Genomic DNA, 27,721 nt, shown 5'->3' on the forward strand with positions numbered 1-27,721 from the left:
GAAATGAATAAAGTACGTTCAAATTTCGAAAAATAATGACCAGAATTTTCACTAGAAATACTGTAGTAAGAAAAATATCTACTTAATTTCTTGTTTGCAATAATTAAACTGTTGGTTTTTAATAATTGACTCTTAGAAATGATCAACTTTAATGTTTGAAATGAATATAGAGAGACTTTATAATCAATGATACTGTGTAGGTGGGCTAACGCTTGCAAATAATTGCACATATTGAATGGTAGGAAGAAAAGTAGATGTTCTATCAAATGCTAGACACCACAAAATCCATAACTAAAGTACTGCAATTAATTCATTGAATGATAGATTTACCTGTTCAACTAAATTGTGGCTGCTATTCGTTTAAACTCTCTGTGTTCCCAAGAGGCAAATTAGAGTTTTGATTTTAACACTTGTTACTAAACTATGAGTTCAAAATAATAGTATCATTCAATAAAAAAAAATTATGATTTTTACCTATATGCGTGAGTTTCAGGCTTTTAGTAATTTGGGTATAGAGATATAAACAAAGAGACACTACTGTTAAACCCGTATTTTTTTGGGATTCAAACTGAAATAATAATCCATCGAAAAATGTATGAACAATGCACCTTCTGTCTTTCAATGAATGACTTGTAGATGTTCCAACCTGGTGATCAAAGAGTTACAACAACCATGAAACAGGTATATAACTAAGGTATATGGTCATACAAGATTTTCTGGCACAACAAATATCTGCTGTTTCTCATGTAACTTGTTCCACTCAAAAGTTTTATGTACCTACACTACATTGAATACGAATCATTACAGAACACAACAGAAGTTATATCATCCTCATCTTTGTCTTTGCTTGTGTTTTCTTGATTCCGTGTGTTTTTACTGTGCCATTAAGTTCGTACTGGTTTTGGTTTAAAAAAATGAAGACATCAATGATTGACAGTGCTCGTCCTACTATCATGCTCATTACCAGGGTGGGAAGAAGCTCCTATCATCAGAAAGCTTTTACACTCTACTCTTGAATCATGTTATCTTGATTTCCTGGAATCCAAGTGATGGTCATGAAACCAACCCTTCACCATTTGCATTAGCTGAACCTCAAACTTGTGAAGATCTTTGCACAAATCAAAGGAAAAAAAAACTGGTGGCAGAATTTTGTACATCAGGAATCTGTTTTTCATTCAGCAGGCACTTCAGATACACTCTCAGAAACCGGTTTTACTGTCAAAGGCAAATCCACTAGTGTGCTTGGAGGAGCAAAGTACATATGTAAGGACATCATGCAGATAATGATACCCAAAAAGAGCTGCAAATAGACAAATTAAGAAAAGAATAAACACTACAAAGAAACTTGATAATGACATAGTAAAGACATGTTTATGAAATATAAAGGAAAATAACAAAACAGTGCAAATTAGGAACAGCTCTCTGCATCTTTACCTGTACTGTTGGCTTGAAGTTGAAGAGTATCACTGATAACACCATCGTCAAGAGCATTGCCATAGAGGTGGCGTACACCTGAAAAAGAAAAGGTAACAATCTGATTATTCAGATAGAGAAACAAAAGGAAGAGCAAAGGAGCAACCATTCAACAGAAAGGAAAATAAACAAAATTCCCTATAAAATAAGACATCACACAGTTCGGCTATCACACTCAGAGAAAATTTGTGTGTGATCTTAAAGTGATTCTGTAACTTTTGACTACATTAAACTGAAGCTTCACTTTAATACCAGATAGGGCACTAGACTGCAACTTTGCTTCTTACTGATAACTAGTATGGTAATGTGATGTTCTATGTAGAAGCTAAATGAGTGTGAATGAGAACATAATTAATGGATTGCATCGCTGAAGAACTTTGAAGCAATTAGTATAAATCTAATACCAGAATAATTACAAATACAGCAGAGGTGGATGCCCTAAATTTCTCCTCCACTTCTATAAAACTAATTCGTATGGTTTGGTTATTGAGCCAAAAAAGATTAAAATGCATATCGAGATTTCAAGTAAAGGATTTTGTAGGCGTAATAAGACAAAATTTTGGTTGAAGTTGAAAAACAAAAATTTTTGAACTCGAAGTTGAAAAAAAGTATTTGAAGTTGAAATTGTATCTGGATTTAAATTTCACTTCCATTCATGATGGGTCCAAGTAAATGAGCCCTTTATATTCTTGTTTTTGGCTGATCCCGTGCTTGGATGGCTCTAAGCAGTTGTATGATCCTTCCAGAAGATGAACAAATCACAAAAATAAAGAGTCAAATGACTAAAGACATAAATCAGTGAAATGTGGTGCTAGACGAGATAAGTCCAACTTATAACAGCTCATATAAATTTTCCATATACAGTAAATCACCACATACACATACAGTCCAAGCCAGATTGACCATAAAGTATCTAACAGAAAACACCGGGTTAAGGTTTAAACTATAGCAACAGTGGAGTCAACAATGCAGTATTTTTTGAAATAGTGGAGAAGTCGACAAAATAAGATATAGTATAGCAATAGTAGAGGAGTCAACATAATGAGATGTCGTTAGCTCTAACCCTAGTCTTCTTTTCCCTAAACAGTCTAGCCCGTGCCTTTCTTCCCCTTAAAGAGTTCCTTCTCATTGAGAAACTACAAACATGTCCTGCCACCACCCCTTACCCTTAGCCTCTCTCAATTTCTAAGCAGAGATGCCATTCAAAATAACTCCTCAGCTTTCTCATCCCCAGGATAATTCACTTGAGAATCACAATTAGGAATCTATAAGTTCTTTAAAGTTATATGGCAGTTTTTGTAACTCTAAAAGTACAAGAAGAGAATCAATTGCCATGAAACTCAAGGGGAATTAAATAGTACTTCTACGATATGTACAGTTCATACTAAAGGTGATCAAAATTGTTTACGAACAGAACAGAAATCCAATGCATCTAATTCAGGAAGACAAGATACCTTTACAATATTGTCAGCGTACTTCATCAACCATGAAACCAGAAGGCCAGTAGTTCCAAGATTCAACACTACCAACCATGTAGTCGTGTTGTATCCGTTGAAAATGCGCTGCCACCACGGTCCTTCCTCAAACCCACTTCTAAAATCATCCATAAGAAGTCGTCCCATGTTGAATATTGAGCCAAATCTGTAAGTCCAATGCACTATTTCAATTTAACAGATCAATTCATGGGTCTGGACCACTAGAATGGAGTTTGATCACATAACAGGATTCAAGTCAGTATTTGAAGACTAACAAAATCTTCTCCCTTACGGTCCCATGAAACTGTCCACTTTGGAGCTTTAACATATGTAGAAGAGGAGAAGCTTAATTGCATTCATAACGGAACCAGTGTAAATATCTTGATCAGGAAAAACTCACGTGTATAATTGGACATTCTGCCAGTACAGGCTGTCATTATTCTTCTTCATCAAGAACTCAGTATAAACACCAGCTAGTGCTGAAAGACAAGCAGAGAGTGCACCAAACAAATATCCTTGAATGGGCGATGAAAAGAATGAGTCACAGGAAGCTTCTCCACAGCCTTTCACCTGTGTTGAACACCAGACAAATGTGGAACAATTATTAATACTCCCTTAATCCTATTTCATATTATGGTATAAGACTGGACAAAAGATTCAAATTTGACCTAACACTGAAAGTAAATATTTAATAAATGATTGATCATAATGTGATATATAAAACATCACATCCAAGTTTAAGATTTGAATAATCCAATGAAGTTGAGTTCCTAAAAGTTGTGAATTTTTATTTCAGAAAAGGGGCAACATTATGATATCTACATTTTCTACCATATATGCATACTTGAAGAGAGGTGTACTGGAGTGGCCATTAGAAGCTTAAACAAATGCAGACGGGCAGTACCAAAAACATCTTGTCAAGATGGCTCTCAAAATTGATTTATGATTGCACCAGATAAACAGTAGAGAGGCTGTTAGCATATATTATTCTTTTTTGGGGGCATATTTTTTTTAAAAACTTCGTTTCTAAGATATTATATAGAATGACGCAAATTGTCCAGAACAAACTAAGCTGGTATACCCATCAGGTAGTTCACCGCGAATCCTATAAATGAGCCAATCCATTACAAACTCACAGCATGAAAGAATATGACCAATCAGAGAGTCATAACCATCTTTCATGATGCGCAGGTAATGCTTCCAATTAAATAGCTGAAATACAGGACTTCAATTTGGCATGCCAGTTCTAACACCTTACATGGTTAGGTTTCAGGTCAGGCCTCCAAAAGAAAATTTATATGCATGACATGATTCAGCATGCCCAAATTATAGAAATAGGCGAACAGATTCTGTAAGAACCTGGCTTGTGGTTGTTCCAACAGCCAAAAGTATGATTGCCATCCACTGCAAGTTCGTAAGCTTCCTCTTCAGAAACAGCCTAAAATATGAAAGATAAATCTCTAATTTACTTTATCATCTCCAATACAGAAAATGAAGAATTGATGCTGAATGGAAAGAAGTGAAAGAAGGTAGAGAAATTAGGCATAAAAGACAGCACCAAGCACCTGAATAATATTCCCGTAGTAACAATCTTTAAGTTGCCCATTATCTGATATGTTGATGTATCTACATAAGTCAATGTAGCAAACTGCACATTGTTGTGAATGAGATAAATGATAGATGGAATTGGGTATAAACGAACACTCTTCCAATCCATTGTCATCTTAGGCGGCGGTAAGTTTTGCATCTCTCTCCAAAGAAAGACACTGGATACTAGAAGCTGCAGGATGAGAAATGAATGAACGAGGAAAATCTCAGAGAAAATTCTGAAAATGAAGAAGTAACTATTATGCAAGGGGGGTTACTACACAGGAAATAGCCCCACTAAATGCCTCTCCTCTCCAGAAATTCCTTCTAAAGTAGGTGCTAGTCAAATTGAATTGTCCATAATATTTGAGAGATTTCTCTAATTAATGATCAATACAAGAAGAACTTTCTGAAAAAGAAAAGGATAGACATAGGATAGTTCATTTCATTAAGCTGAAGATTGAGAGAGGAACATTCTATATCAATGCATCCCAAAGTCAGGTGACAGAATAGTTTTGCTCTCTTTACATTTTTAAAGTGTAAAAGTCATACCCAGCTTTTAGTCATAACACAGATATGATAAGAAGTTCAGGAAAGCTTGAAGTTAATTTGGTACGACTTAAAATGTTAAGGACAATACTAATTTTAAACGAAGGGGACATTATAAGATAGCTGATACAGGAAAAATGAGCCTTCCTTTCAATTTAGAGCTTCATTCCTACTTCTTAATAAGTTCTTACTTGCAAGCCAATAGGAAGAGATTCTCAACAGCTCTTCATTCTAGTATATTTTTTTCCAGATAGAACATAATGGAAATCGCAACACCAATTTAAAGGACGGGAACAATTGTGACACTAAATTTCAAGCACGGGAACATGATAGAACGGATGGTATAAGAGGAATGAAAATCCAATTTAAAGCTCCCTTTCTACTTCTGGATAAGATTTACTCAGAAGTTATAACCAAAAGAAAAGAGAATTCCTCAAATTCAATTCATTCTAGTATTTATAATAATGATAGAACACAATGTACCGCCTCTCTTATGCGAATAAAGCTAATCTAAGAAATGATACCTTGAAAACTTCAGCCAGAAAAGGAACAGTAGCATAATCATATTTGTATCCTCCATTACTTTGCGATAGAGTCGTCAATATTCCCTGCCAGATGATGCACAATTGAAACATTAATCCAGAACTATCAACCTACATGTATCTAACATACAATTAATCGATCCTTGATAAGTAACTAAACCACTAATTATCCCTTTTACAGCAAATTTTAAACTCAAATGCGGAACGATTACAGAAAATCTAATTAATCGGCGCAATACACTTTGGGATGAAATTAACTTGATTTTACTCTTCAGATTCAATGCTTAGCAATTTTACACTCATATTAATGAGCTAATCCTTTTAAGTGTAAGTAAAATTACAGATCAGATATGATACGGTAAAGGAAACTTCTAAGAACCAGAAAATGGAGAATGGAATAAAGTGAAACCTGTGAGCTGGTGAGAACGGTGAGAAGCGCAGCAACGACGTACCACCGCATATCGCCGGAGATTTGCTGGTGACCTTTTCCCCGGCGAATTGTAAATCGGAAATTTGCTTAGCGTGTTTTTTGCTTCTTCGAGAAGTTTTCCGAAGTTTCACACTGTCACAGTGCTACTCGGCGTTTCAGATTTGGCACAATATTCTCAACTGGGTATTTCCGTTGCGTTTTCATCTAATTGTGCTAAACTGCTAATCTTGATATTAGTTGAGTTAAGAGACGTTTCCATAAAATTAACAATAATTCATCAAATTAATTACAAAATGGGTTACAGTAGGAAAAAAAAAAGTGACATGACACATAATTTTGTTTCTAGACACTTGTTCTATAAAAAATAAAGATTTTGGAAAAATAATATATTAGTAAAATCTAATTTATTGTTTATTTATTTAATAACATGAATATTTAATTTTAATATTATTACATGGTTATATGTTTAATACTATAAAAATAAAATGGCTATAGGCGGATCTACCTCTTGGACAATGGTTGCAAAGCATCTATTTTCTTGTGCTCAAACTTATTGAGACCAATAATTAATTATTGGATTTGGATTTTACGTTTTATCTAAGTCTAGTGTGACGACAAGTTAAGTTTCTTTATATAAAAATATTGTGAAAATTGTTGATAATATTTTTTAATATTATTATATTTTAAAGATACGAGAATATCTAGTCCTTTGATTTTCTAATATGCCGTATGCAATTATCTGAACTAATTTTGTCCTAATATCATGTACATGAATTAATTGGAGGTGTTGAAAAGTTGTAAGATTATGGGAAGAGGCATTGCAATTAACGATAAAAGAAAATGATATCATTTTACATATTACAAACTCACTCGAAAATGTCGACAGCACGTAATTGAATATATAACTTTGCCGGCCTAAGACGTGCAATTTGGCTCAAGCTAAAATTAGTAGAGTATCTGCCAAGTGTTGGGCCATCAACAACTTCCTCCTTCAAAACTTTTTTCTTAGTTTTTTGTAATTTCTGAAAATTCCAAAGAGAGTTTGATTGTCCCCTTGTGATTTCATTGTCATTGTAAAGCAATCAAGTTCTTTATTATTGTGGTACCGTAATTGCTCAGATTCAATTCGATTTCCTATTTTTCAGTACTTGAATCCCCTCATGCTGTGATTCAACAACTGCACAATGCAATTTGGCGTTTAATCAAGGGTAACTTTGATCTCCCTTAGGTTTATTGGAACCTCATTTCAGAAATTACGATTTATTGGTAAGCTATTTCTTTTTTTGTTTTGTTTTTCCTTTCAAAATATATGTTTAGACAATAATTTTCTTTATTATGCTCATCACCCGAGTGACGTAGTTGATTGATTGATTTATTGATATGGTTATAACCAGATCCATCTCTGGTTTATGTCCAAGCATGCCGGCGTTAGAGGAATTCAGGCAGATAGGAGAGGTAATTGGGAGTCTTAAAGCTCTAATGGTATTCCAAGAGGACATACAAATAAATAAAAAACAATGTTGTTTGTTGGTGGATATGCTCAAATGTGCCTACAAGACAATTGCAGAAACAATGAAACAGAACTTGAGATTTGAAGAGAAGAATATCAAATGGAAAATTCTCGAGAACCCCTTAAGAGAGCTTCTCAGGGTGTTTAAAGAAGCAGAACAGTACATCAAGCAATCCCTGGAAAATAAGGATTTTTGGGCAAAAGCTGTAGTTCTATATAAGAATACAGATTGTATTGAATTTCACATCCACAATTTGCTCTCTTGTGTGCCAATTGTCATAGAGGCCATAGAAATAGCAGGAGAGATTTCAGGTAGCGACCATGACGAGATACAGAAGAAGAGATTCATTTACTCCATGAAGTATCAGAAAGAGTGTAAGGACCCACGAATCTTCCAATGGAAATTCGGAGAACAGTACATGGTTTCTCAGAAGTTCTGTGAAAGGGTATGCTCAGTTTGGAATGAAGACAAGTGGATTTTGAAAAATAAAATTCGAGAGAAGAAGAATTCAGGTGCATGTACTTTGACAAAGCATGAGAAACGACTTGCTGATCTCCTCTTGAAGAACTTAAACGAGATGGAGATGGAGAGTGATCATAAGCTTTCACCTAGCTCAGTTCTTGTAAATTCTAAGGATTACCAGGTAAGAAGACGATTAGGTAGTGGAAGTCAGTACAAGGAGATCCAATGGTTGGGGGAGACCTTTTGTTTAAGGCATTTGTTTGGGGATATTAAGCCCCTGATTCCAGATATTTCGCGAGAACTGCATCTCTCTCATCCAAATATAATGCACATCTCCTGTGGTTTTACTGATGAAGAAAAGAGAGAATGTTTCTTAATCATGGAACTTATGAGCAAAGATTTATCTAGTTACATCAAAGAGATCTGTGGACCAAGAAAGCGTGTACCCTTTTCTCTTCCCGTTGCAATTGATTTACTCCTTCAGATTGCAAGAGGCATGGAATACCTACACTCAAAGAAAATCTATCATGGTGAATTGAGTCCTTCCAACGTCCTTGTCAAGGCGAGGAACGTATCTACAGAAGGGTATTTACATGCAAAGGTTTGTGGGTTTGGCTCATCGTGTTCTATCAACCTTCCTCAGAAAGCTAATGTGAATCAAAATAATGGGATACTCCCATTTATTTGGTTTTCCCCAGAAGTCCTAGCTGAACAAGAGCAGTCAGGGAATGGAGGAAACATCAAGTATACCGAGAAATCTGATGTGTACAGTTTTGGGATGATATGTTTTGAGGTTTTAACAGGGAAAGTTCCATTTGAAGATAGCCATCTACAAGGAGACAAAATGAGTAGAAATATAAGGGCAGGAGAGAGGCCATTATTCCCATTTCACTCACCAAAATATGTGACTAGCTTGACAAAGAGGTGTTGGCATACTGATCCATATCAACGGCCAAGTTTTTCATCCATCTGCAGGGTTCTACGCTATGTGAAGAGATTCTTGGTGATGAATCCTGAACACAGCCAACAAGACTCACCATTGCCACCAGTAGACTACGGCGAGATTGAAGCTGTCATCTTTAGGAGCATCCCCTTAGGAAATTGTGAATCTGATCCTCTGCCTGTCACACAAATACCTTTCCACATGTTTGCATACAGGGTGACCGAGAAAGAAAAGTCAAGCACAATTCACAGAGACGTAAATTCTGAATCAGGAAGTGATGGAACTTCTGCATGTGGGGATGATCCTGTAACGGCAGATGATGCACTTCCATCACCAACTGAAAAGAAGAATATTGCATCTCCCGAGATATTGATCAAGAGACTTTCAATTAGGAAACCTGCCGATATCAAAGTCGGCAAGCAACCAGGTAGCATTTCTTGGCTCAAAAGCTATATTGTGCATTTTTGCCTGATTCTCCTTTTCCTAAAGGCTACTTTACCTTGTTCCGAAATTTTAAAGAAAGTCAACTGCCTAACAGAACCTCAGGGACACCAGAAACAACAACATATACTCCTAATTTTATTGTTATTTGATCCTTACTAACAACAAATACCCAAAGTAAGTTTGCATTGGCTAAAACCTGACTAGGAATGTGGAACACTTGGACTTAAGAGATAGATGTAAAGTAATCATGTTAAGAATTTCTTTTCTCACAGTTAAACATTTATGATCCTTTACATTGATATAAATCAAAACTAATGTTAGAATTCTTATCAAACACCATAAATAGGAGCAACCACATCATCTGCTTGGACTATGTATCTATGAACTTAAGTCAGAGTATTGCCAGAACAAAAAAGATAATAACTTATAAGAGAACACACTACAAATTGATGCAAGACATACCTAGCGCAATGATTAGTCTACCGGCATCATGACTTCCCTTCTCATAATATATTTTTGCAAGCTACAAAAGAAGAGGAGAATGATTCTTGTGTAGTTTCCATATTGTTATTATTGTCTAAACATCATCATGAGATCATTGTTTCAGGAACACCAAGGGGAAGGACAGTAAGACCTCCAAGCCTACGTACTATAAGGCAAAATTCTGAAACTCAGTTAATGATGATGAACAGCCCAAGCCCAAGAACACGGAGATCATCTGGCCATGCATCAGATTCGGAGCTCCCTTAACTAATTTCCAAGTGATCCAACATTTTACAAGACATTCTGTTCCAACCTGATCAACAAATAACATGGTTGCAGTCTCAGATATTCACGGTTGTTACTCGTTTTGTGTAATACATACCTCCCTATTGTCTCATATTGGGAAGGGACTGTTCAAAACAGAAGCATTCAGAAGCTGAAAAGCTCCTTACTGATCCTCATTTGTCAGACAAGATTTATAACCCTGAACAGTGTGAGATTTGAAAGGGTTATACGACACAACTTAGCTCCCTCATTCAGCTTGTGAAGATTATTGAGGAGCCATTTGTACAATTTTGGAGAAAAAGTTTCTTTTTTTGTTTCGGAGAAAAAAAAATTTCACAAAAACATCTAAATGGACAGTTGTAGGTTTTGAAAGTTACAAGTATTTTGCGAGCGGAGAGGTTTTTCTTTTTTTTTTTTTGTTAAAAAAGTATCATTTGTGCCTCTTTAGATACAGTGACGAATTCAGAATTTAAAAATTATGAATGCTCACGAATAGAATATATCATTTTCCAATATTATTTTATATATACATATATAAAATTTCTGTGCTGAATTAATGGATGCTTGAGCATCCAATACTCTATACGTGGGTCCGCCCTGAGTTAGTTATCCTACGTGCATAAAGAAGAAATCAACCTAAACATCATTTTGCATAGAAAGCTAGAATAAAATGGACACTGAACTCACTAGATTATATGTCAATGGATGTAGTTGGAGAAGCTAATAAATATTATGATATATAAAGTGATATAGAAGCAACAGTAAAGGTAAGTTACCTTGTCATGGGTTGAGAATTGTCCACTCAACTTTGTGGAAATTCTTTGTGAGCTTGAGTATCAAGAGAAAATTGAGGGAAGAAGTAGTAGCGTGATAAACACGGCAGATTATTTTATAGGCTAAAAATATGGAAGGTGGGTCTGTTTAAGGGATTCGCACTAGACCCATTTAAGCAGTTGTTATCTGAAATTTCTCTATTCCCCAGAATGGGATAGAAGACCAAAAAATTGCCCTGTTCTTGTGTTCAAGCTACTGGGTGTCCAAGTTGCATCTTCTTATAACAAGTTTCCAAAACAGGTACACAAATACTCTTCAATTACTATGCAATTCAACAGATTTGTCCCCTACAAAATACCCAGGGAATTATGTACTTGATTGAAAGGTTATGCAGCAATTTCTGGTTACTTTTACATCATAGTAAAAATGTTTTTTGTTTATTTAGTTATAGTTGCAAAATTAGAATACAGAAATGGATGAATCTGCTGCAACCAAGGGAGTGGAGTTAGAAGAACATTTGGTGGATACAGATGAAGAAGACAATGGCGATGAAAATTCAAGGACGTTGTTCTTTAAAGAGCTGAATCTCATTCTAATTATCTCGTTTCTTTCATTATCATCTGAACAAGTTGATTTTGATGCATCTGAGACAAATGAAAATGTCAAAGCTAACCAAATACACAAAGTTGTTTCTGGTTCACGTTTAAGAAAACGGGGAGGAATCAATAAATACAGGGCTAGTGAACCAGAAACTCAGAGAGTCTCGACCAAGTTTAGAGATTGCAGGTATAAAAGATTGTAATTATCATTGGAGATTATGTTTTAATTTTAGAAAGGAGGTTCGGAAAGATAATTCCTCTTGCTTCCTTCCTTCCATTCAGGCATCGTCGAAAAATCTGAAAGAAATCAACATCCAGCAAAGCTTGTAGCAACAGATGTTACCATAAGGTTTGCAGCAAGGCCATAGAAGCTATTTTCATAGTCCTTGGGAACATCCATGTAAAATAGTAGTACTATAAGTAGAACTGATAATTCCCACTTTTGCAAATACAGCTCTTTGTTTTTTCTTTTCATTTGTTTCTGCTATAATGTATATTACAGTAAAATGCTCCTTATCAAAAACCTCACCATCATTGAGCTTAAAACCCTTCTTTTTCACCTATTAGACATAACAAATGCCCACCTACTCTGCTAGGTAGTGACATGTTAGCTCTTCTGCGGATAAAGCAGAACGAAAGACGGTATACATCATAGCAACCAAAATTGTATAAAAACGATTCACGATACATTTAATAGAACATCGAAAAATGGCATTACAGAAATGACTAGAATGCATCTGATCACGAGATTGAGTACTCTTCTCCTTACCTAATCTGTTCAACTTTTCCCAAAGAAAATAAAAGGTGAGAACTGGTGGACACCAGAAAAATTAGGCCACAAGTGCAACCGAATAGCAAAGGCAACCAGCAATCAGCTTTTCTTCACTTGAACCATGGCAAGGCATTCAAATTAGTCATTACACTGTTTTCTTCTAAAATTTGCTTATTGACAATTGAATAAGCAATAAACAGATGCATAAGGAAATTATAAGCACACTAGAAAAACCTAATTTTTCCATCACAAGCGTAAATTCTCTGTTTAGACGGTGTAACCCGTCATGTTATTATCACTCTATCTATCCTTGTCTGCAAAATTATCATATGCAAGGAAAAACGATTGGAGCTTGTCTTCATCAGTCAGATATCCTGATTTCAACTCCCAATAGGTCCTTCACTTGCTCATATGTCACAAAAGCAATAGCTATTGAAGGAACGACCTGAACAAATAATAAAAACAATTAGGAATGATCCAGTAATATAGTGCCTAAATAAGAGAAATTAATAACCTTCAACCAACTCTCAATGGAAACATCTAAAGGTAAAAGGTGTGGAAACAAAACTAACCTTCACTGAGTTAGGCACCAAACCTTTGTACAAGGCACTGAAGCCCTCATACCTCACAGTTTTCCTGAAAGTATCAATCATACCAGAATATTCAAGGGTGGCCTTGCTCCTCCCATCACCAGTAATGATGGATGCGGCATCTTTCCAACCCACCATCTGCATCCTTCTTCGAACAACGTCAAGAGGGTAAGCAACAGTTTGCCCCATAGTCCCTGCCACAGCCCCACATGCCAGCCTTGTAACAACACCAAGCTCAGTAGAATCATCAACTAGACCAAGTGGTTTTGTTTTGACCAACCATTCTTTTAGAGACTCGTAAACTGCAAAGTTAAGTCCCACATATGGAATCTGCAAACAACAATTAAGTTATGTATTGTCACAAAAATCAGAAGATACCGATGATTTGAGCATGATTGCCAATTTAGTAAACAACTATTTCCTTATAAATTAGGAAAAGGAAAACTTACAACTCCTATGACAGAAGGAAGCCATCCTTTGTACAAAGCACGTGGACCTTCCTCACGAAGTATGGTGGATAGGGCATGTACCATTCCTCTGTATTGATAAGGAGACTTCTCTGTCTGCAAAGCAGGAAAGAGGATTTTAAGAAAAGGTGTAGCAGCATGGTGCTCCATGGCCATTCCTCGGTATGCAGAAACATCAGAAAAGGTAATATTTCTTCAGAGAACTCATAAAATACCTGCACAGTGATTCTTCCCCGCACCATGTCCATTGGATAAGTTGCAGACATGGCTATTATGCCAGCACAAGCTCCAGCTCCAAGACGCAGTAAGGGAGTGAGCTGAGCATCTTCTGTAGAAAAAGGAAGATGACTGTCTAAATGATGACAAATTCTTGGGAATATCTTTCTGTTCCTTTTACATTATATTCAGGTTACTAGTATAGTATGACCTCTTATGTGCTCAAAGGAACAGCAAACTCATCAGACAATCTTCATTAATTTAACACATTAAAAAGAATTTTATCAGATGCTCTTTTGCTTACCAAATCAAATGAGCATGCTAGATGCCGAATAGTTTAGAAAGTAAATGCTGAAAATATGGGGCTTAAGTATGTGTCTTGTGAGCTTTGGTAATCAGCCAAGCTGTTCGCCAATGATGACTAAAACGCCAAAATCATGTGTAGATAAATTTCGTCTGACAAAGACAACAACATACCCAGAGAAATCCCACTAAGTGGGGGTCCAGGGAAGATAGAGTGTTTGCAAACCTTACCATGTTGGTTGTTTCCAAAAAATCCTTGGCAAATAAATTTCGTCAAACACTACTAGAGCAGTGATCAAAAGAAGCTTATAGCAGAAAAAGTGATTTGCTTTGAAGTTAAAAACTCTTATCTGTCTTTAAAACCTTATTTTGGCAACTGAAGTTATGGATCAGGATGAGGATGCATACATCCTAGACTAAATCCAGATTTTCCCTGAAATATGAAAAATTTAAGTTTTTGCTTTTTGTTGACCCAGCTGATGTTTTGACTTTATTACCAAGTCTTGGATCATTAAGTGTTGTGGGGTAAAATTTCTTACTATTGAATACAGTGGTCGAATGAGACATTAATATAAGGCCTGCTGCAAAGGTGAACTATACTGGTAAGCTGAAGCACGAGAAACAGTAGGATCTTGGAACAGAAATAAGCTCACTTGAGAAAAGTGGAGGGGAAGATCTTTATCGACGATCGGGCATAACGAATATTTAGTTCCTCTTCTTCTTTTTTTAAATCTTAATAGTAATATCTTATTTGAAATGGATGATTCCTGAAAAGACGTCAGTACAAGCATAACTGAAAGACAATCCGGAAAAAAAATGTGTCTTCCAAAAGGGTCATCCACTATAAGGAAAAGAAAATATTGGCGAGTATATAGCCATTACCCACAGCTTTGGTCCCTCAATCCAGGGTTTGGAAGAGTTGAAGTGGGTACAGACCTAACCTCCAGCTCATTTTGCACAAAGTGGCTGCCCGCAACTAGAACTCGCATTTGCGCACTAGAAAAGATTGAGCTTTTACCACCCACCAAGCCATGGCCCTTGCTAGACAACATAATAAGCAGACATAGTGACATGGAGAAGGAGAGTAAAGCTATATCCCATTGCTAAATCAAGCATAGCATTTGTAAACATGAAGAGTTTCTTTTCTACATGACTAAGCACCAAATACAGTAGGAAATGAACTAGAACTAGATGTATTGTGAACAGAAAAAGTAAAACTTAAAAAAACATATATAAGCTCATACTTAATCTCCACAAACAACAGCAAAATAAATCATAGTAACGTAACATGCTGAAGGAACACACTCCTCTAGTCTTATAGAGCTAAGAAAAAGAACTGTGCTTAAAGTTTTCTACGTATCTGATGAAGACTGCTTAAAATTTTAAACAGATAGTAGGAAAAGAATTGTGCTTAAAGTTTTATTCATATATCTTCCAATAAATGGATTCATATATGAAATCTCATAGTTCATCCACAAGGAAATCATTGGAGGACTCCTCGGTGGTGAAATCAAAAACAAAAACACATGACAACTAAATAACTCAAAAGAAAGATAGACATACCATTGCCAGTTTGTTGCTGGTAAAGATAAAGTATACCCCTGTTTCAATATCAATGAGGAAGTCAATAGAGGGAACAGATACCAGATATTTGATTTTAAGGAAACATGAGAAGCAAATCTGAGTAGCAAAAAAATGCATAGTGTCAGATATGACTATACTTGGAAGCTTGCTCATAGCTGAAGAACTTGACTGCTGAGTTTGGGACGATACGTGCACAATTGGTACCATTGCCCTTGAACAGTCCTTTGAACCCCTCAGTTCTCCAGATATATTTTAAGCCTGAAATGGTCCCATTGTATTTTATGCTATGTGAATTTTGAACCTGCACTTGAGATAGATCCTGTTAAAGTAGGAAGCAAACTAGTCTAGATGGAACTACCCTTAAATGCAATATAAATGTATATTTCATACAAAAGATTAGGCTCCTTCAAAGAAAGCATGTCGGGAAAAAAGATTACTATCCTAAACTTCCAAAGGAACAAAAGTTGATCCACTGATAAAAATTGAAGTATGGGTTACAGTTTTCCAACACTCAAGTTAAGTATGAAATGCTCGAAGTCAGTTTTGTATTTTTCCCCTTGCATAGAAACCACTGAAAAGCGCAGAAACAGCAGGCATGAAACTACACTTCACCTGGAGCAATATCTTTAGCCGTTCCAGTGGGGCCACAGCAGTTCGTGACCTGCAGGATCAGGAGACCAGTAGTAAGTGCAGAAACAGCAGATGTGATTACTTAACCCCTTAATTTTATGTTTCGAACTATTATTTTAACTTCTCTCACAAATTCAATTAAATAATTTATCCAGAAATATACTCTTACTATCCATAGGGGACAACGAGATCCGTGATTTCTCTATTTAACAATGGGGTGTAGATAGATTGGCAGTCACCACTCCCAGAAGTATAAACCACACAGTTCAGTCATACAAGTTAAGAGCACATATACACAACAATCTCATCAGAGTCTTTGTTTGAGATAAGCGAGTGAAAACCTTAATGACATGTTGGAACATGCAAGGTACTTTTGCACATGTCCGTCAAAGAAGGAAAACAAAAAACCCAATACTATCAAATCATGTGATCAAGTAAACGAATATGGATTAACAGTCATGAACACCTCATATACTGATGGAACACTACAGCTTTGCAAATTTTACATCAAAAGTATAAATACAGATGATATTTTGTGCAATTCTTCGGAAAGTCAACATGGGTATTAGACAAAAAGCTAATTTTTTATGAACAAAGGCACCTTTGGAAACACCACTTGCCTCCTCTATTTCCAGTTACTCGATCATAAGGAAATCTGACTTTTTATTTCACTTTCAAGGGGGAAAAAGAGACGGTCAGGTGGGTGAGGGAAGTGTACAACCTTCAGTTGAGTCCATCAAATTTACACACTTTCGTTCATGTTATTTTATCAGGTGAATCAATGTTGTAAAATTTAATTATTTCACAATGTCTCCTAAAGTAGAAGATTCAATTATGTAGTATAACTTACACGCCTCCGGCGACACCTCCAGCTACGAGTGACTTGCAGATACTGATAACAGCATGGCTTGTTGGCCTGATTTCTTGTCTAGCTAACTTCGCCTCTTCTGCGAGATTCACAATTTTCTCCACCGCTGATTCGCTCGCCTTCACATCCTCAGAAGCCATATAAGATCGAGATCGCCTAGTTTATAGCTCAACCTAATACGAATCCTTAGATTTTGAACACTGTCAAAAATATACTCAGTTCAAAACCAGAGGACCGATCGGAATATGGACGAGCTAAGGGAAAAATGTAATTTTCCCCGCGACGGTATACTGAATCCCGGTGGTTTGTGGCGGCGGCGGCGGCGGCGGGCGTAAATGAACAAAGATCGATGAAAATGCAGCAGGAAAGTGAACGTGCAAAATCAGAGTTAACTCTCTTTGTCTGCTATAATTATAATAACACTAATTATTTTCGTTTTCTTTATATAAGAAATTATTGTAGTTTCTTCCTTTTTAATTTATTGATTATCTTACTTACATTTTTTATGTTATTTAATTGTAATTATTATGTGATCCCTCAACGAATCTTCAAATTAACTTTAATTAATTAAATATTTGGAGGTTCTCACTTTTCAAGGTTGTTGAACACCTGGTGGGCCCGAGCGACAATTTCAACCACAAAATGAGAGAGTGGGCCGTTGGTCTTTATATTCTCCGATTTCAATGGATTATAGTGTAATGGTGACAATATTACATTTTTAATTATAAATTTTATTTTTAAATATTATATATGAAAAATATCATATTAAAAATGTTAGTTTTAATTGACTCTTACATTATATTATTTGAATTCAATCGAAAAAATCAATGATAATGGATTAATAAAAAAATTTAAAGTATAAAAAATGTCATTTACGATTGCGAATATGATATAAATATATGATTGGGAAATATATGAGATTTCAAAAAGATACTGGTACTTAGAATATTGTGGTTAGGAAAGAAAGGGAAAAGAGTGGCTATCCATACCTTTGATGTTCGAATATATATAATTAAAATAAATACTAATACTGATATGAAACAATTGCATTTTTTCATAGAATCATACTCTATTTATTCAAAAATAATGAAATAGTGTTGTTTTGGATGCTAATCAATTTATTGTATTTGAAAACAATCTTTCAACATTTTTTTTAAAAAAAATTATTATTTCTAAATAATTGTGATCTAATGTAAATTTTATATGGTTATACTTACTATTTTTATTTTAAAATATAAGATTTAATGTCAAATTCACAATAAAATTGAACTCATATATTGAATTTTTTATTATAAACATTAGCATAAGAAAATGTGTAGTTGATCAGAAATATATTGATTTGAATTTTTTGAAACGAAGTGTTTCTATCATATTCCGTGATCAAAATAAAGAAATAAAGTGATTGATACACATGACAATTATTTTAAAGAAATATAAAATGGTGATGCCCATGTCCTTTCAACTTAATGTTAAGGTGTGTTGTATAAATATATAATAAATTTGAAGACATGAAAATGTAATTCTAATAAAAAATGATGAAGCACGTATGAATAATTCTAATCTATTGTTTGAAAAGGAATAAAACTTGTCATTAGCATGTCGAAAAGATTTGGTCATCCTTTAAAAAAAATAAATTGTTGGTATTTTATTGTATTGTATTCACAGAAATATGAGAAAAATTTATAATTGACGTATATAATTATTGCTTATGTATTAAGTTTTGACAGCTAAAAAATAACAAATATATTAATATAGTAATGATAATAAAGAATTGAGTTCAAATAACTCTTAACCAATTAACTAATAATATTTTTCCTTGAATATAGTGATCAGTAATCGGGATGATCTTAATCCCTGATTTTCTCCTTATTATTTGGACATAATTTTACTTGTTATCAATCTCCTAATTAATAGTATTGTGATTTTTCTTCCTCCTTTTTAGTTGTCAAACCTTTTTGAAAAATTTCACCACCATGCTTATTTAATATTTGATTAAACATCGAGGTAGATTAGATGTATTTTTTAATGCTTTAAAATTAATATCATTTTTTTGTTTTTGTTTTTAATTTTGTAAAAAAAAAAAAATACTTGTAGATTTTTTTTAGAGTGTGTATTTTTTTAGACAAATAAATTTTTTTATGCATGATAATCGTATGATTTATAAATTTTTTCAAAAAGTGTGCATCATTTACAAATTAACATTTTATATCTACAGACTTCATATAAATCGAAAATCTAAAAACAAAATCGTTAAAAGAATTAAGTTTATTAGTTTGTATATAATTTTCATACTTAATGAAATGCGTATATTTAATTATATTTAATTCACTCAATAAACTTAAAAGAATTATATTTATTGTATGTATTAAGTAGATAATATGATTTTCATTATGAACTTTGATTAACACTAATGAAATCAACTTATATAGTAGATTTGTTGAGACATGTCATTTCATATCTATTTCATACAATAAATATTGTTACATTCTAAACTGAACTTACTAATGTATATCATTATCAGCTTTCATATACATTAACATCAATTAATATACAGCAAAAAAATGCTTTTACATACTATACCAAGCTTATTAATTAATATCAATTTTAATACATTTTTTAAACATAAATGTTATTCCAAACTGATACTTAGAGTTGACTAATAAATATTTTGTACACAGAAAATAAATCAATATATTGAGTCAAAATCGCTTCATTAAAACTTAATCAAAATTATTGTATACACATTTAACATCACAAATATGGAGAGAAAAAAAGACTTGAAACTGCTCTTCACTTAGGAGTTTCTTTAGATTATCAAAAAAATTTAATGTTGGTATATGAAGACCAATGGTTTTTTTTTTTTTTGAAATATAATTGTTACTTGATACAAGTTATAAAGAGCGAGAAAAAACACAAAAAGCATATCATATTTATAACAGCTTCATGCTAACTATATACACATTAATAACAATTTCATACTTATATAATACAAACTTTAGATAGTCTATATACAGAATACAGTATACTAATTTCATGTCACCTATAAACACAAATTACATCTTTGCATCAACATAATTTAGTTACATTTAAATAAATATTATATATATATATATATATATATATATAGTGTAAATTAGGTATATAGCATTTTTTATAGTAATATTCTCAAGTTATAGCACTAGAGTTTGAATTTCATTGTATAACATTTAATATCTCAAGTTATAGCATTTTAAAAATTATATAATGTTAATTTTAAATTATTAAAAAGAGTTGTTAAAATAAAAAATAAATTAAAAAAAGGGAAAAATTAATAATGGAAAATGAGATCTTTTATTAAATAAATTAAATATAATTATTAATTACTGTTAATAAATTACCACGTTTTAAGGGATTTTAATTTTTTTTAGATTAGTTAGTGCCTTAATTCTCTCAAATTAGTTTAAATGACATTAATTTTTGATTTAATTCCTTGAAAAGCTCTACCAAATTGGCATGAACGTACATGTCATTTTGTTTTCCAAAATTTCACAATCTTTTTGAGATTTGCAGATTTTACTTTCATTTTTTATTAGTAGTTGAATAAATTTTGGCGTTGAGAACAATTTGATTTGATTTGATGGAGAACAATGTGTCGATATTAATAAAACATGGTGAAAAGTGGAATTCATCATATTGATTTTTGTTATGATTTGTTGTTTTAATTATGAATTGTTGGTTTTAATTATATTTATTGTTTTGTACATGTATAAAAGTGTTCGATTTTTTTTATTATTGCTAGATCTAAAATATAGTTTGTATGTTCTTTTTTTTGGATAAACAATCAAGTTACGTATGACATTTTGAAAAACGATCAGTAAATATAAATGTGTTTGAGTTGTAATTAAATTGAAGATTCGCGTGTCAGCTGATTTGTGAATAAACTAGAAAAACGTACATTTATTAACTAGACAAATAATAATTAGATATAATTCTTTGTACAAGTGAAGTATTACAAATATATGAATAATGTCTAAAAATTATATAAAATTTGTATTTAATGGTAAAACTTGTTCAGATAATATTCAAAAAGTAAGAAGATGTAATTCTGTGTACTGGTGAAGTATGAAAATTGTATTAATTGTGTATGAAATTTATAAGAAACTTGTATTAATTGTGTATGAAAATCTATATTTTGTTAAACTTACAATATATGTTTCTGTTGAAATTATAATATATATTTTGTATTAATTTTGTATAGAAACTATATTCTTTTTGTTTAATTGAAATAATGTATATGTCAGTGAATGATATATTAAATGTGTATGAAGTTTGTATGAATTATTTTGATAGGTATAGATACAAAATCAGAAATTGGTCCACATTTTAGACCGGTTACAACAACAAATTCTTTTAACCCAAGATGTAATTTTGTACCATTTACATTCATAACAAACATGTCATCCCTGTCATTTTTAGTTTCAAGAAGAAATATATGTCGTAACATCTGACATTGGATTTTTATGTCATGCAAATCATAAAAAAATTCAAACGGTGTTTCTTGTAAGAATTGTTGAAACTTGTCTTGACCTAGGAAGGTCAACAGACCCGCAAACACATTCATGTTAATACATGAAGACAAATGTATTTGTATCTTCTTCTCCTATAAAATTGGTAAATTAAACTAATACATTTATCATACTATATAATGTCATATAAAATCATATATATATTGGTATGTTAAATGGACATTGAATTCAATTCATATACAAAGCATACAAAAATTGTACATCAGTTCACACACAATGCATACAATATTAATACATATTTAATTTTTTTTAAAAATAATAATTTATGACTTTTAAACTATAAACTACTACTCAAACAGTACCACTACATTAATTCATACATCAAAATCAGAACATAAAAAATATACAGCTTTAATACTTTTAATAATAGTAAAAAATATACGACATACAACACTAATACATTATTTATACACTGATATTTTAATAGACAATATAGCATTTCATACACATAGCATACAAAGTTAATACATTAATGCATACATTCCTATAGTGAAATATAGTAATTATTTTATACACAAAATCATACAACATTAATACATTATTATTTATCAAAAATCATACTTTGTTGTAATCCAATTATATATTCACAAATCATACAATATTAAATCATACAATATTCATATATAATTATAATATACAATACTAAAAACTCAACTCATATATAAATCATACAAATTTCATGTACTATACTATTGACAAATAAAATCAAAATTAAACACAACTAAACTGTACATTTTAATTGAAATTTGAAAAAATCTTTTTACTGACCTTAACAACTTGTTTTGGTTTATTTGTGGCTTATCTCTGACCTACCAATTTCAATGCCTTTTGTTTTTATTGATTTTGTATTTATTAATTCGTCAGTAAAATCATACTCGAATTCAGATGATGCTTGAATTTCTTTTCCTTTCCTCTTCTTCCCTCTTTCCTTTGCCTCTTTGTTTTTGTTTTTTTCATCTTCGATTTCACTGACCTAGATTTCTCTTTTCCAGTTGATTTGTGTGTTTGAGTTTGTGACAAAATGTTAAATGAAGGAGCATGAAAGTCCTCCATTCTTGATTTATCGACCAATCTTCTACTTTTACGTGGTGTTTCACTACCTTTCTTCGACAGTCTATACGAACATAATATGGATGTTTGATTTGGGGGATGAACTGATATGTGAGGGATAATGGGAAGAATTGGGGAACAGTAAGGGAATTTGGGGAAGATGATGTTTTAGGCGTGTGAGGGAAGATTGAGTGTATTGGGGAAAAATTGTAGTGTATTGATTTGAATGGGGGTGGATAATTATTGGGTAACTGTAAAATAGGGTGTAAATTAAAATCAAATCCCTATTATTTAGTTTTTGTCTTTAAAAAGGTAACTATATAATGTGAATTTAATTAATAATAATTTTATTTTAAAAAGTTAAAACTGTAAAAGGTAACTGTATAATTAATCAGTAAAAATTTAAAGAGTTTAGTTTAAAAAAGATAACTGAATTGTTTTAGATTTTGATAAAATCCCTAAAATTTTGTAGTTATCTTAAAAAAGGTAACTAAATATTATTTAATTTAAATAACTTTAATTAAGAGTTTTGTTTAAAAAAGGTAACTTAAAATAATAAGTGTAATTAACTACATTGGTTTAAATATGGTAATTGAATTATTTAAATAAGTTAATTATTATTTTTAAAAATTAATGAGAATAATATAATATTTCTTGATATGCTATAACTTGATAATAATATGCTATAAGTAGTTTAATATTAAAAAGTTTATTTATAACTTGATATTTAACATCTTAAATATGTGTGTAGTGTTATTTTTATATATATATATATATATAAACAAAGAATACCAAAGTTTATAAGTGTAAGTTGAGACTTGAGATGATCATCCCGGAGTCTTATGATTTATTTAGGCCCATTTTACTCATCAGTCTGTGATGGACTGGCCCATATGATTTTTTGGGCTTTATAGACTATGGCAACAGAGCAGGAAAAGCCCAAATTAATGGCGTGTCCAATATCAGCAAAAGATTTACACAAAATTGTCACTAAAAGCGTGAATTGGGATCCTTTAAGGTAAAATTACGCCGCTAAGCAAATTTATATTATTTAACTATCATCATAGCTATAGTTTGCTTTAGTTGTCACTCGCGACTAATATTAACGATTAATTACGCGGGTTGACTTAGAGTTTGTATAATTAGTCATGTTTGTATAATTCATGATATTTGTATAATTCACAACTAACAATTCTTTGTTTTATTATACAATGGTTCATATTTTTATATGACAATGATTTCCTTTGATTATGTAATTTTGTCACCATATACACTAAATCTTTTTTTTTTTGTATAACTTTTAAAAGTTTGTATAAACGTATAGTTTTGGATTTTGTATAAAATAATTTTTATAATGTAATTTTTATAATATATTTTGTATAATTGTATAAAGTTCATATGTTATGTTTGTATTAATTCATTATTTCAAATTTTACCATGTTTGTATAAATTCAAACGTTGTATTACTCAATTATACAAAAACAAATAAATTTTACAAATGTACGTGCAAATTAACAAACGAGATGCGAATTATACAAATTACTACCCTCTCTCGCTCGCCTCTTTCCTCACTCTACAGATCTCGTTCGTCTCTCTCCTCCCTCTCCCAATCTAACTCGCCAGATTTACAAATACATTTGTATAATATACACTTATCTAACCGATATATATATATATATATATATATATATATATATACAATTCACCTCTTTTCCACTCTCTCACCTCTCTCCTCCCTCTCCTAATCTCGCTCGTCTCTCTCTCAAACTTGCTCGTCAATCTCCTATTATAACATGTAACTACGAATCATAATTAGCAAACTATAGGTATACAGCATAATTAGACTATTTTTGAGTGACTATATGCAAATATTTCTATTTAATTATGTAAATACTAATTTGTGTTATTTTTCAGAAATATGCATATTTGAATGTATACTTCTCAATAGATGGTGTATAGATTGAGAAAGTGGAAATATATTTAATTGTCTGAAAGTATAGGTAAGATTAATATACATGATAATGATATATATTTAATAAAATAGTTTTTCTTAAATTAATTAATATTCGAGTCAAATCATGTAAACTTTGATCAATATTTTAAAATATATTTTTTAAATTATATAACTATGAAAAAAATTATAACTTAATAATATATAATTTTCGAACATCTAAATTTCAAAATTTAAAATATTAAATTAATTTAATTCAATTTATTTAGAAACATAAACAAATAAAAATAAATCAAACCAGCGACATAAAAGAACCCCGTATATTTGCATTTATGATAACGACGTTATCCAAAAAAAAATTGGGCTCTTTTAATCTGGCTTTTATGGCATCTAAGAGAATGGGGAAATTGAGTGAAAGTAATAATTAGGTGTATGTATATGGAAATTTGGAGTGTGGACCACTTGGAAAGATTTGCAGGATCTTGTCTGAGTTCTCACCATAGGTGTAAACAACAAAGGTTGAACGATTAGTCGAGAGCGTTATCTTCGAATGAATTTTATAATGTACGATTTAAATTTAATTAAGATTTTGATATGAATTTTTGATGTAATTAATTTTTTGTATAGTTCCAATATATGAAATATAGATAGATGTTTTGGGTGTATATTCAAGACGAAAATATAAAGTCATTGCAGAGCTAACGATGAATGGTGTAAAAACTTCTATCAAAGTTCTTTGTCCCTTTGGGGACATCCGATAAAATAAATTAGCATGGTCCCTGCGTAAGAATAAGACATAAATCGAAAAAAGATTCAAATTTTTAAAAAATGAAAAACAATAATGAATGGTGTCCCGCCGAGAGAAAGTTATCATAATAAGTTATTTAACAATGTGGAAAATTATTTTCTAATATGAGTTGGAAGATGGTAATATTTTTATGGTCATACATTTTCTTTAATCTAATTTATTTAACATTCAAACAAACCAATAAATTTTTACTGCAACGATAATTAATAGGACCTAAGTGGTGTGATAGCTTCAGTTCTTCTAGAAGACGTGTAACATTACACTTGTTATAGTGGAACCAACCACTTTCAATAGTGTTTTTTTTGGCTCAGTAATTGGTACCGGCATCGAAGCTCAGGAGTAGCGTTCAAATAAAAAATGTTTCATATTCAAAATTTGAATCCAAAATCTCTAGTTAATTAAAAAAATGAACAATCTCATTCGTTGCACCAATATCTTTGGAGTATTAACAACTCTTTCAATACGTGAATGACACTGTATGATAGTAAGTGTATAAAATGCAAGATGTTAACAACACTTCCTATATGTGGATGACCATTATATGATAGTGTATAATACAATAAATATATATATGTATGGAACCCTAATTTTTTTATTCACCACTTTAAATTTCTATTATTTATGGATGAAATCATCCTAAAAAGAGATATATTTGCGTATGAGTTTTATAGTATATAATTAATAGATGTGTGACCAATATTTTACATTTCTTATATCTTCATGTTTTGAGGACGAAATGATAATTGCATTAAAAAATGATACTCGTGTATGAGATTTGCAGTAAATTAATAGATGCGTGATGAGTATGTTTATATACAGTAAGTTTTTATAAAGCTTGACCATAACTAGGAGTTTAATTAATAGGAATATCTTACTTTTTTGGTCATACAAGTGTACTTTAATTAAAGACTTACCACTAAACTTTGACACTAAAGTGGCTAGCCAAGCTTCTTCAAATTACAAATATTTTTTTCTTCAAAGTTGAAATATTTGACGAAGCTTTTAAGAGAAGATAAAAAGTACTTTTGAATAGAAGTATAAACGGGGAGAAAAAAATGTTTTCTCCCCTTTTGGAGTAAATACATTTAAAATTATATTTTTAAAAATCTAATTAAACACTAATTGTTATTTAGAAATACTATTTTTAAAATAAATAAATTAAATACAAAAGTTGATTTTCAATTTTAGTACTTTTCAAAATATATAAGGTGATTTTAGAAGTTCGATTGAATATGGTATTGATACACATCACCATCGGAAATAAAGTAAATGAATTATAATATTTTTCTGTGGGTGTGGTTTGTTTTCATTATCTTAAAATTAACTAGACATAATTGTTGGTGTATGGTGTCACTATTTAATTTGACACTGAATATCCATTACTTTTTCCACCAAACAATTACTTTCTCAGTCCGGTATTATTTGTCATGATTTCTATTTTTAGAGTCAAATTATTTAAATTTTGACTAGCATTTTAAAATACATTTTTTCATCATATTAATATGCAGAAAATTGCAATTTATAGTACTTTTTTATATAGTTTTAGAATATCTAAATTTTTTTATTTAAAATATCGAATTAATGTGATCTAATTTAACTTTAAAAATTAGTCAAATTGACTTTTGAAAAGTGCAATATGACAAACAATTTCGGACGGAGGGAGTAAGATATATAATTATAATTGAATTATACTGAAATAAACCTAAGATAATGGCTTGGTTCTTTAATTTTAACACATTTCTTATTCACGTGAATTCATAATTTTTTCGTTAAATTAGATATTTCATATACATATATTTTAGAACTAATCTAATATATCTACTATCCTTTTGTACTACAAAAAGATTGAACAATGCTTAATTGAGTGTTGAGTTAGCAGGAATGATCAATTCCTCTCATATTTTAGAAAAATTATATCTGCATCTAATTTTAAAACACTTTGTATAGTATCGCCATATGATTTTAAAACTAATCGTTAGATTTTATAATTTTGATCGAAGTTCTCTGGGGTCTTCGCATACATTTCTACTATGTAGAAAAGGCTAGAAGCAGTTACTTCATGATTGACGACTTAACGTATGTGCTTCTAGTCGAGAGCATTTATATAATTTTTTTAATTATTTTTTTTGGTTATATTTTGAATATTTAAAAATTACTTCAAATTTTTTATAAATTATGGTAATTAATGATTTAAAATATTCTTATTTAAAATTTTAGTGTCTCATAAAATGGGCCAAAAGAAGTACTATATAAAATTTGAATATGACGAAAAACTATAAATCGCAAATTCACTATAATAAGAACTTCAAATATTTGAAAACATATAAAAAATTGATTTATTCTTAAAATTCTATCTACGC

The 27,721-nt window shown here is 31.7% G+C and overlaps 4 protein-coding genes and 1 pseudogene across 5 annotated transcripts; 3 read left to right on the forward strand and 2 right to left on the reverse strand.

The window, feature by feature from the left end:
- Positions 1-594: 594 nt before the first annotated feature.
- LOC101267749 (CMP-sialic acid transporter 1) lies at positions 595-6,440 on the reverse strand. Its single transcript, XM_010328546.2, has 8 exons — positions 6,036-6,440; positions 5,609-5,692; positions 4,514-4,728; positions 4,308-4,386; positions 3,349-3,518; positions 2,928-3,114; positions 1,435-1,512; positions 595-1,300 (listed from the first exon to the last, which is right to left on the reverse strand). Exons 1-8 carry the CDS (start codon positions 6,084-6,086, stop codon positions 1,172-1,174), a joined length of 993 nt encoding a protein of 330 aa, XP_010326848.2. The 5' UTR covers positions 6,087-6,440; the 3' UTR covers positions 595-1,171.
- A 547-nt stretch (positions 6,441-6,987) lies between these two features.
- Positions 6,988-10,700, forward strand: LOC104649414 (uncharacterized). Its single transcript, XM_010328554.4, has 3 exons — positions 6,988-7,322; positions 7,451-9,399; positions 10,024-10,700. The coding sequence occupies exons 2-3, from the start codon at positions 7,476-7,478 to the stop codon at positions 10,164-10,166; spliced, it is 2,067 nt and encodes a 688-aa protein (XP_010326856.2). The 5' UTR covers positions 6,988-7,322; positions 7,451-7,475; the 3' UTR covers positions 10,167-10,700.
- Positions 10,701-11,132: 432 nt separating this feature from the next.
- Positions 11,133-12,031, forward strand: LOC138337785 (uncharacterized). The gene is made up of 3 exons (XM_069288156.1): positions 11,133-11,258; positions 11,422-11,744; positions 11,840-12,031. The coding sequence occupies exons 2-3, from the start codon at positions 11,431-11,433 to the stop codon at positions 11,856-11,858; spliced, it is 333 nt and encodes a 110-aa protein (XP_069144257.1). The 5' UTR covers positions 11,133-11,258; positions 11,422-11,430; the 3' UTR covers positions 11,859-12,031.
- Positions 12,032-12,206: 175 nt separating this feature from the next.
- On the reverse strand, positions 12,207-17,552 carry LOC101268329 (mitochondrial adenine nucleotide transporter ADNT1). 2 transcript variants are annotated; one of them, XM_010328568.4, is made up of 8 exons: positions 16,970-17,552; positions 16,102-16,150; positions 15,627-15,790; positions 15,469-15,506; positions 13,602-13,714; positions 13,369-13,482; positions 12,902-13,249; positions 12,207-12,774 (listed from the first exon to the last, which is right to left on the reverse strand). In XM_010328568.4, the coding sequence occupies exons 1-8, from the start codon at positions 17,125-17,127 to the stop codon at positions 12,691-12,693; spliced, it is 1,068 nt and encodes a 355-aa protein (XP_010326870.2). In that variant the 5' UTR covers positions 17,128-17,552; the 3' UTR covers positions 12,207-12,690. The 2 variants fall into 2 exon arrangements, with proteins under 2 accessions (XP_010326870.2, XP_010326872.2); XM_010328570.4 differs by having other exon boundaries at positions 13,602-13,711; positions 16,970-17,483.
- Positions 17,553-25,291: 7,739 nt separating this feature from the next.
- Positions 25,292-25,376, forward strand: LOC138336993 (U6 spliceosomal RNA; annotated as a pseudogene).
- Positions 25,377-27,721: the final 2,345 nt, after the last annotated feature.

This window comes from Solanum lycopersicum, chromosome 1 (assembly GCF_036512215.1).
Source record: "Solanum lycopersicum chromosome 1, SLM_r2.1".
Classification (NCBI taxonomy): Eukaryota; Viridiplantae; Streptophyta; class Magnoliopsida; order Solanales; family Solanaceae; genus Solanum; species Solanum lycopersicum.

Excerpts from the sequence above, each read along its gene's own strand:
- LOC104649414 (XM_010328554.4), top strand. The coding sequence starts at position 7,476 with ATGCCGGCGTTAGAGGAATTCAGGCAGATAGGAGAGGTAATTGGGAGT. Across the intron at positions 9,400-10,023 it reads CAAAGTCGGCAAGCAACCAG|GAACACCAAGGGGAAGGACA; the intron begins GTAGCATTTCTT and ends TCATTGTTTCAG.
- LOC101267749 (XM_010328546.2), bottom strand. The coding sequence starts at position 6,086 with ATGCGGTGGTACGTCGTTGCTGCGCTTCTCACCGTTCTCACCAGCTCA. Across the intron at positions 5,693-6,035 it reads CCGTTCTCACCAGCTCACAG|GGAATATTGACGACTCTATC; the intron begins GTTTCACTTTAT and ends ATCATCTGGCAG. Across the intron at positions 4,387-4,513 it reads ACTACGGGAATATTATTCAG|GCTGTTTCTGAAGAGGAAGC; the intron begins GTGCTTGGTGCT and ends TTCATATTTTAG.
- LOC138337785 (XM_069288156.1), top strand. The coding sequence starts at position 11,431 with ATGGATGAATCTGCTGCAACCAAGGGAGTGGAGTTAGAAGAACATTTG.
- LOC101268329 (XM_010328568.4), bottom strand. The coding sequence starts at position 17,127 with ATGGCTTCTGAGGATGTGAAGGCGAGCGAATCAGCGGTGGAGAAAATT. Across the intron at positions 16,151-16,969 it reads GGAGGTGTCGCCGGAGGCGT|GTCACGAACTGCTGTGGCCC; the intron begins GTAAGTTATACT and ends CTGATCCTGCAG. Across the intron at positions 13,715-15,468 it reads CCAGCAACAAACTGGCAATG|AAGATGCTCAGCTCACTCCC; the intron begins GTATGTCTATCT and ends CTTTTTCTACAG.